Genomic DNA, 13,312 nt, shown 5'->3' on the forward strand with positions numbered 1-13,312 from the left:
TGTAATATATATTTCTGTGCTGTTTTTTTTTTGGCTCTCTCTGTTGCTGTTTGCTGTTGTCGATTAGTCCCCACAAGGGACGCCCAGGGGTAGGGCACAAAAAAGGTTATGCCGCTGCCATGTCGCTGATGTCGCCCTTTAATTGACTCTCATTCGTGCAATTCATGCGACAGAGAGAGACAGAGAGAGCGAGAGCTTCCACTCGAGAGTCGAGAAATGGATTCGATTTGTGTTTTTATGATCAATTACGAATGCGAGTATATAAATAGATTTATATATATTTTACGATCTGCTGGATCAGATAGCCAACAAGAGCAAACAACATTTCCTGGCGCTGTTTTTCTCTGCTTTAAAAATTGTCTAATTGAGGATGGAATCTACACGAATCACGAACACGAACACGAATCACGTTGCCCTGATCTGATCCGATCCGATCCATTTCCTGCATCATCTGTCCAGTGACTGCCTCAACTGGAACTGGAACACGGCATGGAGTGGGGTGGGGTGGGCTGGGGTGGCAGGCAACCAAGTGTGTGTGTTTTGGCAATTGGCCAAAGAAATGGCCATAAAATAAGGCCACAAAAGTTGGCTATTTCATCATCCATCTGGGCAGCCTCTTTCATCCATGGAACAGAATAGAATAGAACGAACAGAGAGGCGCAGTGGCAGTGGCAGTGCCCAGTGCCAGTGGCCAGCATCTGTGTGACACCAAAAACTGAATAAAAGGCGGCACACAAAAAATGTACAAAATGTGGAACATGAAAGCAATAAGCTGCAACATTTGTGGGTCATCCAATGGGCAGCCGAAGCAGCCGCAGCAGCAGGGCAGGAGAGCAGGAGAGCAGGAGAAGTAATTGATTAACTGCTGGGTCAGTGGGTGGCAGGCAAAAGTGCAACGGCACAGCGAGGGTAACTAATGGGTAAACTCTGAAAGAAGCAACTGAGTCCCACTTAAGCGGTCATACACCAAGTGAAGCCACGAATTAGTTGCCATTTGCTGAGGTTCCCAAGGGAACAGAGGGGAAAGAGAGACCCTTGGAGCAGGCAGCAGGCAGCAGAAAGGAGCACAATCACGAGCATTAGCCCTTCGTTTTTCTGCTGATTTTCATATTTCATTTTTGCAGGGGAAATCGATATATTACCTCCTTCCTGTCTCCTTCTCTGCCCCTTTTTAAGGGTGCGTGTGTGGGGGCGTGTTCGAGTGTTGTTGTAGTTCCCATTGTTGCTGTTGCTGCTGCTGCTGCTGCATATATAATGTGTACCCAAAATATATTAATGAAAGTAAAATCGGAGAAGTGAGCAACTGCTGGCTCTCACACCACCCGCTGAGAGGGGGAAGAGGGAGGTTGGCAGGTTGGCAGGGAAGGATTGTATCTTAAAGTTGGATCTGTGCACTTGATGGAGTGCTGTGTGTGTTCCCCCTTTTTTATCCTTAACAGCAAGCAACCTTCTTGCTCGTGTCACTGTTGCATCTCTGCTCAGGCCTACCCACACACACATGGACTCCTATTGCATAGGCATGTGTCCTCTGTCTGTCTGTCTGTGTGTGTGTGTGTGTGTGTGTGTGTGTGTGGCAAGCTTTTTAATAGAAGACGGCGGCAACAAGCATCCTTCTTATCCTTCAGCGGAAGTCTGAACACGTAAGAAAGCCAGGGTCGGTAGCCGTAATTATCTTTCTTTTTCCCTTAGTCAGTGGCAGTGGCAGTGGCACTGTCCCAATGGCTGGTGGCATGTTGCACACTGACTTTGTGCGGGGGCTTAGGGAGCAATTAGTGTGCGCTGCCAATGGGGCGTTGGAGCTTCATTCAGGAAGTAATCGGCGGCGTCATCAACTCCAGAGGGAATTTTCTGTGCGTGTGTGTGAAAGTCGAAAGTCCCTAATGACAGACAAGTGTGGCAAGTGGGGTGTGGTGTGGCAGGGGGCAAGGGTGCCAGAGTGCCACATAAGTTAGACAAAAGTTAAAGTCGAATTTGCTAAAGAAAAGCTGTGTGTGTTTTCCTTCTTCAATCTTTTTTCCAGGCTGTGCCTCAGAGTCGCATGGATGAGGATTGTTTGATTGATTGATTGCACGAATGAATGAATGATTGCTGCTCACTGATAGATGCAACAACAGAATGTCGGCCAAACGCTCATCCGGAACCGGCGCGCAGCATATCGAACAGTATACGAATCCCTCGTTCGAGCAGGAGTCCTTCGACAGCCCACAGGCCACTGGAGCAGCAGTTGTCGCCACGGCGACTGTCACGGGAACAGGCACCGCCGCAGCAGCAGCCGCAGCCGCAGCCACTGCCAGTGGCAGCAACATCCACATCCACAGCTCCAACAGCAATGCCAGCGATGCCAGCACGACACATCGCAAAGGTCACAGGTGAGGAAACACGAAACGAAACGAATCGAATCGGCTGCAATTGCCAGAAGCAGAACCAGAGCCAGAGGCGGGGGCAAAGCCATAGCCAGAGACATTAGCCACGTAATTTGCAGGTGCCTACTCCTCCCTCTGCCGCGCTCACTCCTAATGGCAAGGGAAAACTATTTACATAAATTGACACTTTGCCTGCGGAGAGGAGTGGAGAGGGCGGACAGGGCGCAGGAGTTTGACACAACAAACAAAGAGAAAAGAACGAAGAAGGAAGCATTATAGCGCCGATACTCCATATCGATAATTAGCCTAGGGGGGGGGCGGGCAGAAGGTAGTCAGTCGCAGTCGCAGTCTACTCGTTGTGGCACGTAGCGGGAGCCAGGCACGTTTAGAGGGGGCACGCTTAGAGAGTGGCACGTGGCAGGAGCAGGGGCAGGGGCAGGGGCTCTGGTGTTGGTTTAAGGCTCAATAATTCATAAGACTGCAGCGCCTTTCGCTTCGAAATTCAATCGATAGGAGGCGATTACGATGAGTGAGTAGCAGTCGGTCAAGTTTGAAATATTCAAAGGCACCACCCACCCACCTCCCAACCACCGCCCCCCACCCCGTTTCACTGCCGCCATTCAAGCCACAGGGAAAGCGTGACAAAAAAAAAAAACGTCCAGGGTGAGAGCAGCACGTGAGCTTCGACTTGGATTCACTCGATGGCGCCGCAGTCATCCGCGTGCACTGCCAGACGAAGGAACTCCAAAACATAACCGGAAGGAGAACGGGAATAAAGAGAGTGAGAGAGAGAGAGAGACCCAGAACCAGACCCAGTGGCACATCCAACCAGAGGAAGAGTAAGATTCAGAGAAGAGTCAGAGTAGAGCGCATTTTGTGGTTACAGCTGCTGCTGCTGCTGCTGCCGCTGCTGCCAAGCCAAACAACAAACAGCAGAGGAGGAGCAGGCAGTGGGGCAGCGGGGCAGCGGGGCAGCGGAACAGTGTGTGGGGTGAGGTGTTGGTGTTGGTGTGTGTGTCTTGGCCGAAAGCCCAAAGTGCTTGACATTGAATGGGTGATGGAATGATGGTGGGGCAAGCCGAGTTGACCTCGCCCTCCAGCGGCCTTGGAGCGACCGTGGCCGTCGCCAAGTTCTAGGCCGGCTTATAGACAGACAACCGAATGCCGTGGGCCTCAAAAAACAGAGCACAAAAAGCATTTGCAAGGCAGGAATGGAAGCATGGATGGAGGGAAGGAAGGCAGGAAGGTCGAGGCTTTCAATAGCCGCCTAAGGATAAGCGTAGAGACTTTGCGGCGAGTTTTAGAGTTTCGAAATCAATCGATTGGCAAGGATATATATCCGCTGCACACACAGAAGGACTCATAACAGGCAGGATGGCCGGATGCATCAAGAGGGGAACTCCGTTTGTGGGTTAGCAGCACCAAAACTGATTCTGATTCTGGTTCTGTTTCTGGTTCCGTTTCTGGTTTCTGGTCTGGTATACTGGGGAATCGTAATCACATAAGTCACACTTTTGTCAGTGCATACAAATTCCGAATTCCAGTTTATAGAACACACACACACACACACACACGCACACACTCACACACGCACACGCACACACGTGTCTCATTCGTTTTGGCCAAAAGCAGCGCAGCATCAAAAACTCAGTGAAAGAAAAATGCAAGAAAATCAAAGAAAAGTCTTTGAGCAAGTCTAAGAATCAGCCAACTGACACGCACAATCCCCCAATCAATCCATTTCAGGCGGCAGGAATCGATGTACCAGATGACCGGCCTCTACTCCGAGACGAACAGCGGTGACGACAGCAGCATAGATGCCGCCCTGGGCGATGCCCAGCCCACAAGTGGCACGGCTGCTGCTCCTGGCGCTGCTGCTGCTGCTGCTGCTACTGGTCCCGTGGACAGCAGTGTGATGGTCAAGTGTCACAGTCGACAGGCGTCGGCGGGCAAGTGCCCGGCCGATGAGGAGGAGGACTACGACGAGGAGCAGTTCAGCTCCGGCGACTGCGGAATTCTCAACTGCCGGCCGAACGGCATCCAGAGGTTTGCCCGCATCAAGATCTTCGTGCTGCTGCTCTCGCTGCTGGTGATGATGCAGCAGGCGCTCAGCTCGGGCTACATAAACTCTGTGATCACGACCATCGAGAAACGCTTCGAGATCCCGTCCAGCTACTCGGGCCTGATCGCCTCCAGCTACGAGATCGGCAACGTCATAACCGTGATCTTTGTCAGCTACCTGGGCAGCCGTCGCCACATTCCCGTGTGGATCGGCATTGGGGCAGTCATCATGGGCATCGGATCGCTGGTGTTCATGGTGCCGCACTTCACCGGCGAGCCCAATCCGGGCATTGCCATCCTCAACCAGACGAGCGACAACATCTGCCGCAGTGCGCTGGTGCGGGACCAGGACATGGATCTGGGGCGCCTCTCGAGCGGCCTCTCCAACCAGCCGCTGGCGCCACACACGCTGCGCGAGGACAACTGCCTGGAGGGCAAGGCCTCCACCACCGGACCCGTGCTGCTGTTCGTTCTGGCCCAGCTGCTGCTCGGCTGCGGCGGCAGTCCGCTCTTCACCCTGGGCACCACCTACGTGGACGACCACGTGCGCACCGAGAGCTCCTCGATGTACATCGGCTGCATGTACAGCATGGGCGCCTTTGGGCCCGTGGTGGGCTTCCTCCTCGGCGCCTACCTGCTCTCCTTCCACATGGACTCGCTCTCCTCCGCCACCATCTCGATCAGTGAGTGCCCAATGCTCTCCAGAACTCGCCACAGCCATTTTAATCTTCTCATTCTCTCGCAGCTCCTGGCGACCGACGGTGGGTGGGCCTCTGGTGGGGTGGCTTCCTGCTGTGCGGCGTCATCCTTCTGGTGGTGGCCGTGCCCTTCTTCTCCTTCCCCAAGGTGCTCGCTCGCGAAAAGAAGAAGATCCGCAAGAGCAGCGTCGTCCAGCCTGTGCTGCCCAACAACTCTGTGGCAGCTGGCGGCGGCGTCGGCGGCGGTGCGGTGGTGGCCACCGACGAGCTCGGGAAGGTGGTGAAAAAGGTGGAAATTGTGGCCGTCACAAGCAAGGAGGAGCAGCAGCAGCTGCCCCCCAAGGTGGACACTGGCTACGGCAAGGACATCAAGGACATACCCAAGTCGATGCTGCGGCTGGTGAAGAATCCCGTGTACATCGTGACCTGCCTGGGGGCCTGCATGGAGCTGATGATCGTCTCCGGCTTTGTGGTCTTCCTGCCCAAGTACCTGGAGACGCAGTTCAGCCTGGGCAAGAGCCAGGCGAACATCTTCACGGGCTCGATAGCCGTGCCGGGGGCCTGCATCGGCATCTTCCTCGGAGGCTGCATCCTGAAGCGGTTCCAGCTGAAGCCCAAGGGCGCCGTCCAGTTCGTGCTGATCACGAACGTGATCTGCCTCGCCTGCTACGCGATGCTGTTCTTCCTGGGCTGCGACAACCTCAAGATGGCCGGCACCACGATCCCCTACTACACCAGCAACAAGGGAGGCTCCACGCTGGAGCAGCCCTTCACGGTGAACCTCACGGCCGCCTGCAACTTTGGCTGCGAGTGCCTCACCAGCGAGGTGGAGCCCGTCTGCGGCAACAACGGACTGACCTATTTCAGTCCCTGTCACGCCGGCTGCACGGCCTTCTCCTCCAGCTCCAACTACACCAACTGTGCATGTGAGTATTTCCACGCAGGATCTCCCTCTCGACTCTCGACTGATCTCTAATGATGTTTCATTCTCCCCCCTTTTGCCCAGGTGTTCACGCCAACATCTCGAGCAGCATTTATCGTGGCGCTGGCGGCAGCCAGGCGCAGGCTCTCAGCGCCAGAGACGACTTTGCCGAGGTCACTGTGGTGCCGGTGGCCACAGCGGGGCCCTGTGCCACGCCCTGCCGCACCATCTATCCGTTCCTCATACTGCTCTTCTTCATGACCTTCCTGGTGGCGTCCACGCAGATGCCCCTGCTCATGATTGTCCTGCGCTCGGTGTCCGAGGAGGAGCGCTCCTTTGCCCTGGGCATGCAGTTTGTGATCTTTCGACTGTTCGGCTACATACCCGCCCCCATTCTCTTTGGCAACCTCATCGACTCGACCTGCCTGCTGTGGAAATCCTCCTGCGGGGAGAAGGGCGGTCGCTGTCTCATCTACGACATTGAGAAGTTTCGTTACAAGTAATTGAATCACGAATCTCGAATCTCTCATCTCCCATGGGGAATGGATTGTAACATTGTTTTAATCTTTGCTGCAGATATGTGGGTCTCTGTGCCTCTGTGAAGCTGGTGGCTCTGTTCATCTTCATCGTGGACTGGTGGCTGGTGCGACGACGCAGGCAGCTGGAGAAGACCAAGCCGCTGAATGCCAGCGATCCCATTATTGGCTCCATCATTAGTCTGGACAAATGTGAGTGAAGAGGGGCCAGAAGATAGCTCAGAGCATGCGGGAATATAAATTATAAATGTTTTATACGAGAAATACGTAGAATACCTGGAGTATAAGTGCCCAAGTCCCCCCCATTATGCCTTGTGTTTGTAATGGATTCTCAATGTATTTTCCACTGATTTGTCTGTGCTTTGCAGTGTTCGAGGAGAAGCTGTCGGGCGCAGAGCCCGCCGCTGGCTTCGTTGGCGGCGCAGGGGAGCTGATCATACCCACAGATATATTGCGGCATTCGCGCAATGATTCGCGCACCATGCAAATGGATTATTGGTGAGTCCCCCAAGCCAGACAATTCTCTAGAGCATTCACCACTAATGATTTTTTCTCTCTCTGGCAGCTACGACAAGTGCGGGCATGTGGTGCCGCCTACGAACACGTGCAACCAGCCGCAGACAAAGTCAAAGAAGCATTTCCGCAGCGCCTCGTGTGATGTGAAGATGATCAAGAGCTTTGCCAGGGATCACAACTCCTCGGGCGGGGGGCCGGCAGATGCCGCGGGCCAGGAGGCCGGCGGTGGCGGCGGCGGTGGCAGCAGCAGCAAGTACAAGAATCTCAAGAAGTTCCAGGCCCACACCCGGAACCACTCCACGGATATGCACGACAATAGCCAGCCCATACGCTACATACAGAACCAGCTGCGGCCCCAGGACTGTGCCGAGGAGGAGGACGACGATGAGCTGACCACCGGCTGTGGCCACTTCGTGAAGAAGCACTCGCGCAACCACAGCTACGATCAGATCTACATGCCCAACAACATACGCTTCGATGCGGACTTTTTGCGGCATCCCCATGCCCATGCCCATCCCCATGCGCACCACAATCCCAAGAAGAACGTAAATGTGCTCAAGAATGTGGTGGCCGAGACGTGTGGCAAACTCAAGAACTCCAACGAGATGGAGGCCGGAGGATTAGGTGGCTCTGGCTCTGGCTCGCGTGGCCATTCGCGCAACAATTCAAAGGACTTGAACACGAAAATTGCCAGCGGAGCAGCTCCATCGAGCAGCGGCGCAGTGCAGCCAGCAGCAGAGACACCTGCCTCGACGGGACTGAGTGTCCTGCGACATCGTCGCACCAACTCCAAGGATCTGAACTACACAATGCTGCCAGAGGTGTCGCCAGCCGTAGCTGCTGCGCCCACTGCAAAGCAGGCAGCAGGCCATCAGCAGCAGCAGCAGCACTCGCGGAATACGTCGCACCACAAGATTCAGATCGACGACGATCGGAACGAGCTCATCAATGACAACGATGAGGAGGAGGATCGCTCATCCCTGCGCCTGTAGTTCCTGTGGTTCCTGCTGTTCCCGAGTGCTTAGGATAATAGTACTAAATGTCCCTCTCAGTTAGCTATAAGCTAGGATATTGAATACCATTCGGTGGCACCATTCCAGGCACCTCCTTCGCCTCTTTGTGTGCGCGCGCGCGTGCGAGTGAATCCCAACAGCAACTGCTCATTGTACTTACAACCGAGTGTTCAAATCTACTCTCTCCGTAGAAGTCTTTTGATATGTGCAACGTGTAAGCGTAAGCGTTGGTATACTCGACACAATTGCAGATAATATTTATGGATCAATGGATCTAGGCACTAGAATAGGCATCAGATATACCGATATACAGATATACCGATATAGATACAGATATAGTAAGCAAAGTAGCAGCATATTGTAGGACGTAGATCGTTGTGATAGGAATATTTTGTATTGTATTTTGTAGTGGAAGAGCGGCTCTCGATTGTAGTGTGCAATCTCGGTTTCGTAGTTGAGACAGACGCTCTGACTGAGACTGAGGCCCTGAAAGAATGAAACAGAAAGGAAAAGGACAGAGACAGAGACAGAAACAGAAACAGAGAATAGGAGTAAAGGTAGAAATCAATAGAATATTGAATATGTTTTAATAATCTACGAACGTGTAAACAATTGTCAATGGAAATTGTGCTGTGAAACAATGTGTGTATAGGAAACAACAAACAAAACAAAACAAAAAACAATTAATAAAACGAATGTCTACAAAAAAGCAAGAGAAAAGAAGGAATGGAAGAGGTCGAGGGAAACACGCTGAATGTAATTCTTATGCAATATCACATTTATTTAGAGAATCTTTGTGTACGAACGCGAGAGGAGGAAGGAGAGGAAGCTAGATGGGTTAGCTAGAGATTAGATTAGGCATAAGTAAACAAAACAAAACAAAACAAAACAAAATTCCTTAATTCCCTGTTTTAACCATAGCAATGGAGAAGAGTAGGTCTAGCCTAGATTTTAAACGGAATGACGTACTTTAAAAAAATGCGATAATGCCTTACAATATATCAATTAAATCCATATGGATATATATATACATATACACACAGCCTAAGAATAAGAGTATGAGAAGATCCTAACTGCAATGTGGAGTATCGAGTAGTATCTAGTACCGAGTTCACTTCCCCCCAGACCCCAAAATAGTCGCTAAGTGATGCAATCTATGTGTAGTTTAGCTAGTACTAGCCACTAAGTATATGTATACACCAGCCAGCCGCCAAGCCAGCCATCCGCATGGGGCAGCAGCAGCAGCAGCACTTCTACATTGATAAGTATGTACCTACAGAATAGCTAAAATTCGAGATCGTATTGAGATATGTGTTTGTGTGTGTGTACCACATAACTTATATACATAAATAACTGAAAAAGCGATTTTAATACACAGACAGACTACGCCAAGAGCATGATGTATGATGTATGAAGTAAGATGCTTATGCGAGTCCTGTCTGGGATATATTACATATGTATACAATAAATCTATATCTAGAGGATATAGTAACAGCTGCAGCTGCAGCTGCATCTGCATACTACATCTGCATCGATTGCGGAGGCATCTATGCGGAGGCTGAGGAATAAATATTTTTACCTAGAGAAAATATTGAAAGCGAACTAAAACTAAAACTAAACTAAGCTAAAATGAAATGAAAGTGTATGAAATGAAAACAATGAGACTCCTGAAACACACAAAAAACATAAAAAATAAATAATATATTGTACTAGACAAACGATTGTATTTCCAATAATGACATATAGAATTTTGTATGGAAAAATCAGATTAAAATTCAAAATTGGTTCGGGGGTAAATCATATAAATATCGGATTTGTTTTGTAACGATTAATTTAATACGATAGTTTAATGGGATGGCACGATAGTTCTGTCTTCACGATTCGGAGCGGAGCTGAAACATTTAGCCAAGACACAAACCGTGCCGTTCGCCAGGGCTGCAACATTAAGATATACAATAAATAATTTAAATTTTAATGCAAATTTTACTTGAATTAAATGTAACGTTTTATTTCGTTAAATTTATATATTAATTTAATTTTGTATTTAGTTGTGCTTTAACTTTGAGTACTCAACGACAGGGAGGCGACAACCATGCCAACCATCAATACTGATATCTTATCTTTATTGTTTTCCAGCTCCAATAAGCCAGCGAATTGCTCAGTGGCTGAGTAATTGTTACAGGGAACGACGCACTTGAGAAGTACAAACAACCAAATGGAGAAACGATCCTCGTCCGCTATGCAGCTGCTCTATGCAGAGCTGGCCTCCGGTGCGTATACATAATCCTTAGGTACGTAGGCTACGGCATTTAACGGGAAAATGTATTGCAGCAAAGGCACGAAGCCTCAAGCTGGAGGAGGAGAATGTTCTGCTGCGTCATCGCCTGAATCGAGTGTCCACAGAGCACCACACAAGCGCAGCCGTGGATGTGCAGGCCAAGATTGTGGCATACCAGATGGAGGAGGAGCGCGATCAGCTAATGGAGACACTGCAGCTGCACAAGAAGAAGTACAACAAACTGCACGACGCCTACCTGGAGAAGGTGAAGCGCTGCAAGGCACTCGAGGAGATGTTCAAGCGGCAGAAGACACTCACGGGTCTGGTGATGAAATCGGCCTTGGATCAGCGGCACACAGAGCAGCGAATGATGCTGGAGAAGCGGCTGTCGGCACAGAACGAGCGCAGTGAGCTGGAGCAGCTGAAAGCTCAGGTGGAGAAGCTGCAAAGAGCCCTGGACGAGTCCTATGACATCATCGATGAAATGGACTTTGAGCTGGACAGCGTGAGTTGCCGAAAGCACCCAAAATTGAATTGAATCCGTAATTATTTACTGTCCTTGCAGGTGGAGTTGCTGGAGACACAGAACCAAAGCTTACGCGAGGAGGTGACTGCCCTGAAGGCGAAGCTGGAAACGGGAGAAGTGGCCGGCTATGATGCCTCTGCGCCTGCCGCAGACGATGATGATCCTCCGCCCAGGTACCAGCCGGATGATCCGACTGCCCGTCGCAACTATCGAAAGACTGTGGTCTCCTCCAGCTGTGAGTCCTTAAGGGATGATGATGCCGACGCCGAGACCATGGAACGAGCCGCTCTCACCAATAGCGTAAGTGGCAACCGTTCTGAGGGATCTTTGTATGTTGCCAAGTAGTTTACTGATACCCCGCATCTAGCTAATCCAAACTGTCGAGACGGAGAGCAACAGCCTGCGACGGGAGCTGCTCAGATCTCGTTGCCAGCTGAAAGTGCGCACCAAGCTGGAGAAGGAGATGGAGGAGGACCACAATGAGGAATAGCAGGGGAACGATTCATTCATTATGCGACAAATAAACAAAAGATGACAAACCAACGACCACAACAACTGACATGATAAACCACACATTGGCAGCCAGGGAACGGGACAGGACAGCCCACAACTGGCAGACCGAAGACCGACCCCGCAAAGTGCGAGTCTAACCCAGATTCGGAGCAAGTTACGCCTAACAAGTGCACATACCAGAGATTGCTTTTAAGGTTCGACAAACACGATCGGCAGCAGCTAAATCCAAATACTTTGCGATAAGAGTAACCTGAATAACTTGGCCTAGCGCTGCGGCTAATAGGAAACCCGTCCCGACATTCAGCAGTCTAATGGCGATTAATTAAAATATTTGTTCATGGCATCCAGCGTGCTGTGTGTCCCAATCAAAGGATCCTGTCTGTCCTGTCCTCTAAGCCATGAAGGTGCCACACCACACCGCCCGAGAGCCCGAGAGACCGAGAGACCGAGAGACCCAACCCGCTCTCCAATCAAACAAACATGACAATTATTTTTTATGACTTAATGCACTGTCGCAGTCGCAGTCGCAGTTGCAGGCCTCGTTGCCCAATGTCTGGTCTGTCTTTGGGTTGAGTTGCAAATTATTGACAAAATAAATTAATCTGCACATTTGTTGGCCCCGACTAACGGGCCACAGCGCGCACTAACTAACGCACCGACACCTCTAAGATCTAAGTGTCTCCCTGCCCTCCCTCCGGATGGGGCATATCGGTTCTCTTGGCCAGCACTTGGCTGCATATCAATGTAGATCACTGGCTGGGTCGCTGTGGGACGGGCCGGCCCGGCCCAAGCTCTGCGCACTTTGCATGTTTCATGTTTAATTATAATTTTTTTTCGGGGCTCACTTAATGAGCGCTTGGAGCACTTGGAGACGCGTGCCACACCACACCACAGCACAGCAACCATTTTGGGTGGATTGCCACATCGAGGTTGGAGTTGGAGTCGAACTGGATGGCTGGTGTGCTGGTGTAATGAGCGGCGGAGTATAAAACCACCCGAGGACTCGGCAGATTAATTACTTCGATTCCGATCTCCGTCGAGTGCATTACACCACATTAACCACAGAGTTCTCGTCTCAGAACCCCGCAGACCACCAAAACACCAAATGATGGGAAAAGTGAGTCGCACCACGCTCAAAGATATCCTTCAATTGGCGCCTGAGTAATGTGTGTGTGTGTGTGTGTCCTTTCGTTCCAGGTGAGCTTTCTGTTCTGCGCGTGCCTGGCTCTGACGCTGGCACTGAGCGGCGCCCTCGAACTGCAGCCGGAGCTGGATAGCGGACCAGTGGCCTACGAGTTCCACTGGTCGGTCAACGATCCCCACACCGGGGACATCAAGAGCCAGAAGGAGGTGCGCAAGGACGACAAAGTGGAGGGCGTCTACGAGCTGATCGACTCCGATGGCTATCGTCGCATTGTGCAGTACAAGGCGGACGACCACAACGGCTTCGAGGCGATCGTCCACAGGGAGCCCACCGACATTAAGATTCCCTTGCCCGAGGCACCCAAAAAGCTGATCGCTGCCAAGCTCGTGGCTGCACCGCTCGTGGCTGCACCGCTCGTCCACTACGCCGCTCCCAAGGCGCTCATCAGGCAGGAGCAGGCGCTGTCGCCAGGTAACTATGTCTCTGTGTCCGGACCCACAGCGCAGTACAAGTACTGAAGGCCAGGCCCCCACGACTGACCACACCACAGAGCAACATAGCAACATAGCACCTCTCCATGAGCCCATAAGGACAGCCACTGCACACGTCATAATTAAATTATATATACGCCATACGCCACTATCCTGTACCCTAGTACATACATACATACCTATGCCCATGCCATACATCAGTCTACATATAAAGATGCATCACATTCAATCTGTTCGCCAGAAGAACACAA

The 13,312-nt window shown here is 51.3% G+C and overlaps 3 protein-coding genes and 1 long non-coding RNA gene across 4 annotated transcripts in view; all 4 read left to right on the forward strand.

Moving 5' to 3' along the window:
- LOC111075311 (solute carrier organic anion transporter family member 3A1) overlaps positions 1-8,320 on the forward strand; it is a 27,397-nt gene extending 19,077 nt beyond the window's left edge. The window contains exons 3-9 of the mRNA XM_022368505.2: positions 2,021-2,369; positions 4,110-5,107; positions 5,170-6,048; positions 6,129-6,543; positions 6,621-6,772; positions 6,949-7,078; positions 7,146-8,320. Coding sequence (XP_022224197.2) covers positions 2,116-2,369; positions 4,110-5,107; positions 5,170-6,048; positions 6,129-6,543; positions 6,621-6,772; positions 6,949-7,078; positions 7,146-8,088 — 3,771 coding nt within the window. The 5' untranslated portion in view covers positions 2,021-2,115 and the 3' untranslated portion in view covers positions 8,089-8,320. The remainder of the gene's footprint in view (positions 1-2,020; positions 2,370-4,109; positions 5,108-5,169; positions 6,049-6,128; positions 6,544-6,620; positions 6,773-6,948; positions 7,079-7,145) is intronic.
- Positions 1-8,998, forward strand: part of LOC121403931 — a 16,041-nt gene extending 7,043 nt beyond the window's left edge. The window contains exon 3 of the long non-coding RNA XR_005967562.1: positions 8,329-8,998. This is a non-coding gene — a long non-coding RNA (uncharacterized LOC121403931). The remainder of the gene's footprint in view (positions 1-8,328) is intronic.
- Positions 8,999-10,251: 1,253 nt separating this feature from the next.
- Positions 10,252-12,097, forward strand: LOC111075313 (protein Daple). Its single transcript, XM_022368509.2, has 4 exons — positions 10,252-10,379; positions 10,441-10,892; positions 10,953-11,213; positions 11,281-12,097. Exons 1-4 carry the CDS (start codon positions 10,325-10,327, stop codon positions 11,401-11,403), a joined length of 891 nt encoding a protein of 296 aa, XP_022224201.2. The 5' UTR covers positions 10,252-10,324; the 3' UTR covers positions 11,404-12,097.
- A 134-nt stretch (positions 12,098-12,231) lies between these two features.
- Positions 12,232-13,299, forward strand: LOC111075316 (cuticle protein 7). The gene is made up of 2 exons (XM_022368512.2): positions 12,232-12,543; positions 12,624-13,299. Exons 1-2 carry the CDS (start codon positions 12,532-12,534, stop codon positions 13,086-13,088), a joined length of 477 nt encoding a protein of 158 aa, XP_022224204.1. The 5' UTR covers positions 12,232-12,531; the 3' UTR covers positions 13,089-13,299.
- Positions 13,300-13,312: the final 13 nt, after the last annotated feature.

This window comes from Drosophila obscura, unplaced genomic scaffold (genome assembly GCF_018151105.1).
Source record: "Drosophila obscura isolate BZ-5 IFL unplaced genomic scaffold, ASM1815110v1 contig_179, whole genome shotgun sequence".
In the NCBI taxonomy this organism is placed as follows: Eukaryota; Metazoa; Arthropoda; class Insecta; order Diptera; family Drosophilidae; genus Drosophila; species Drosophila obscura.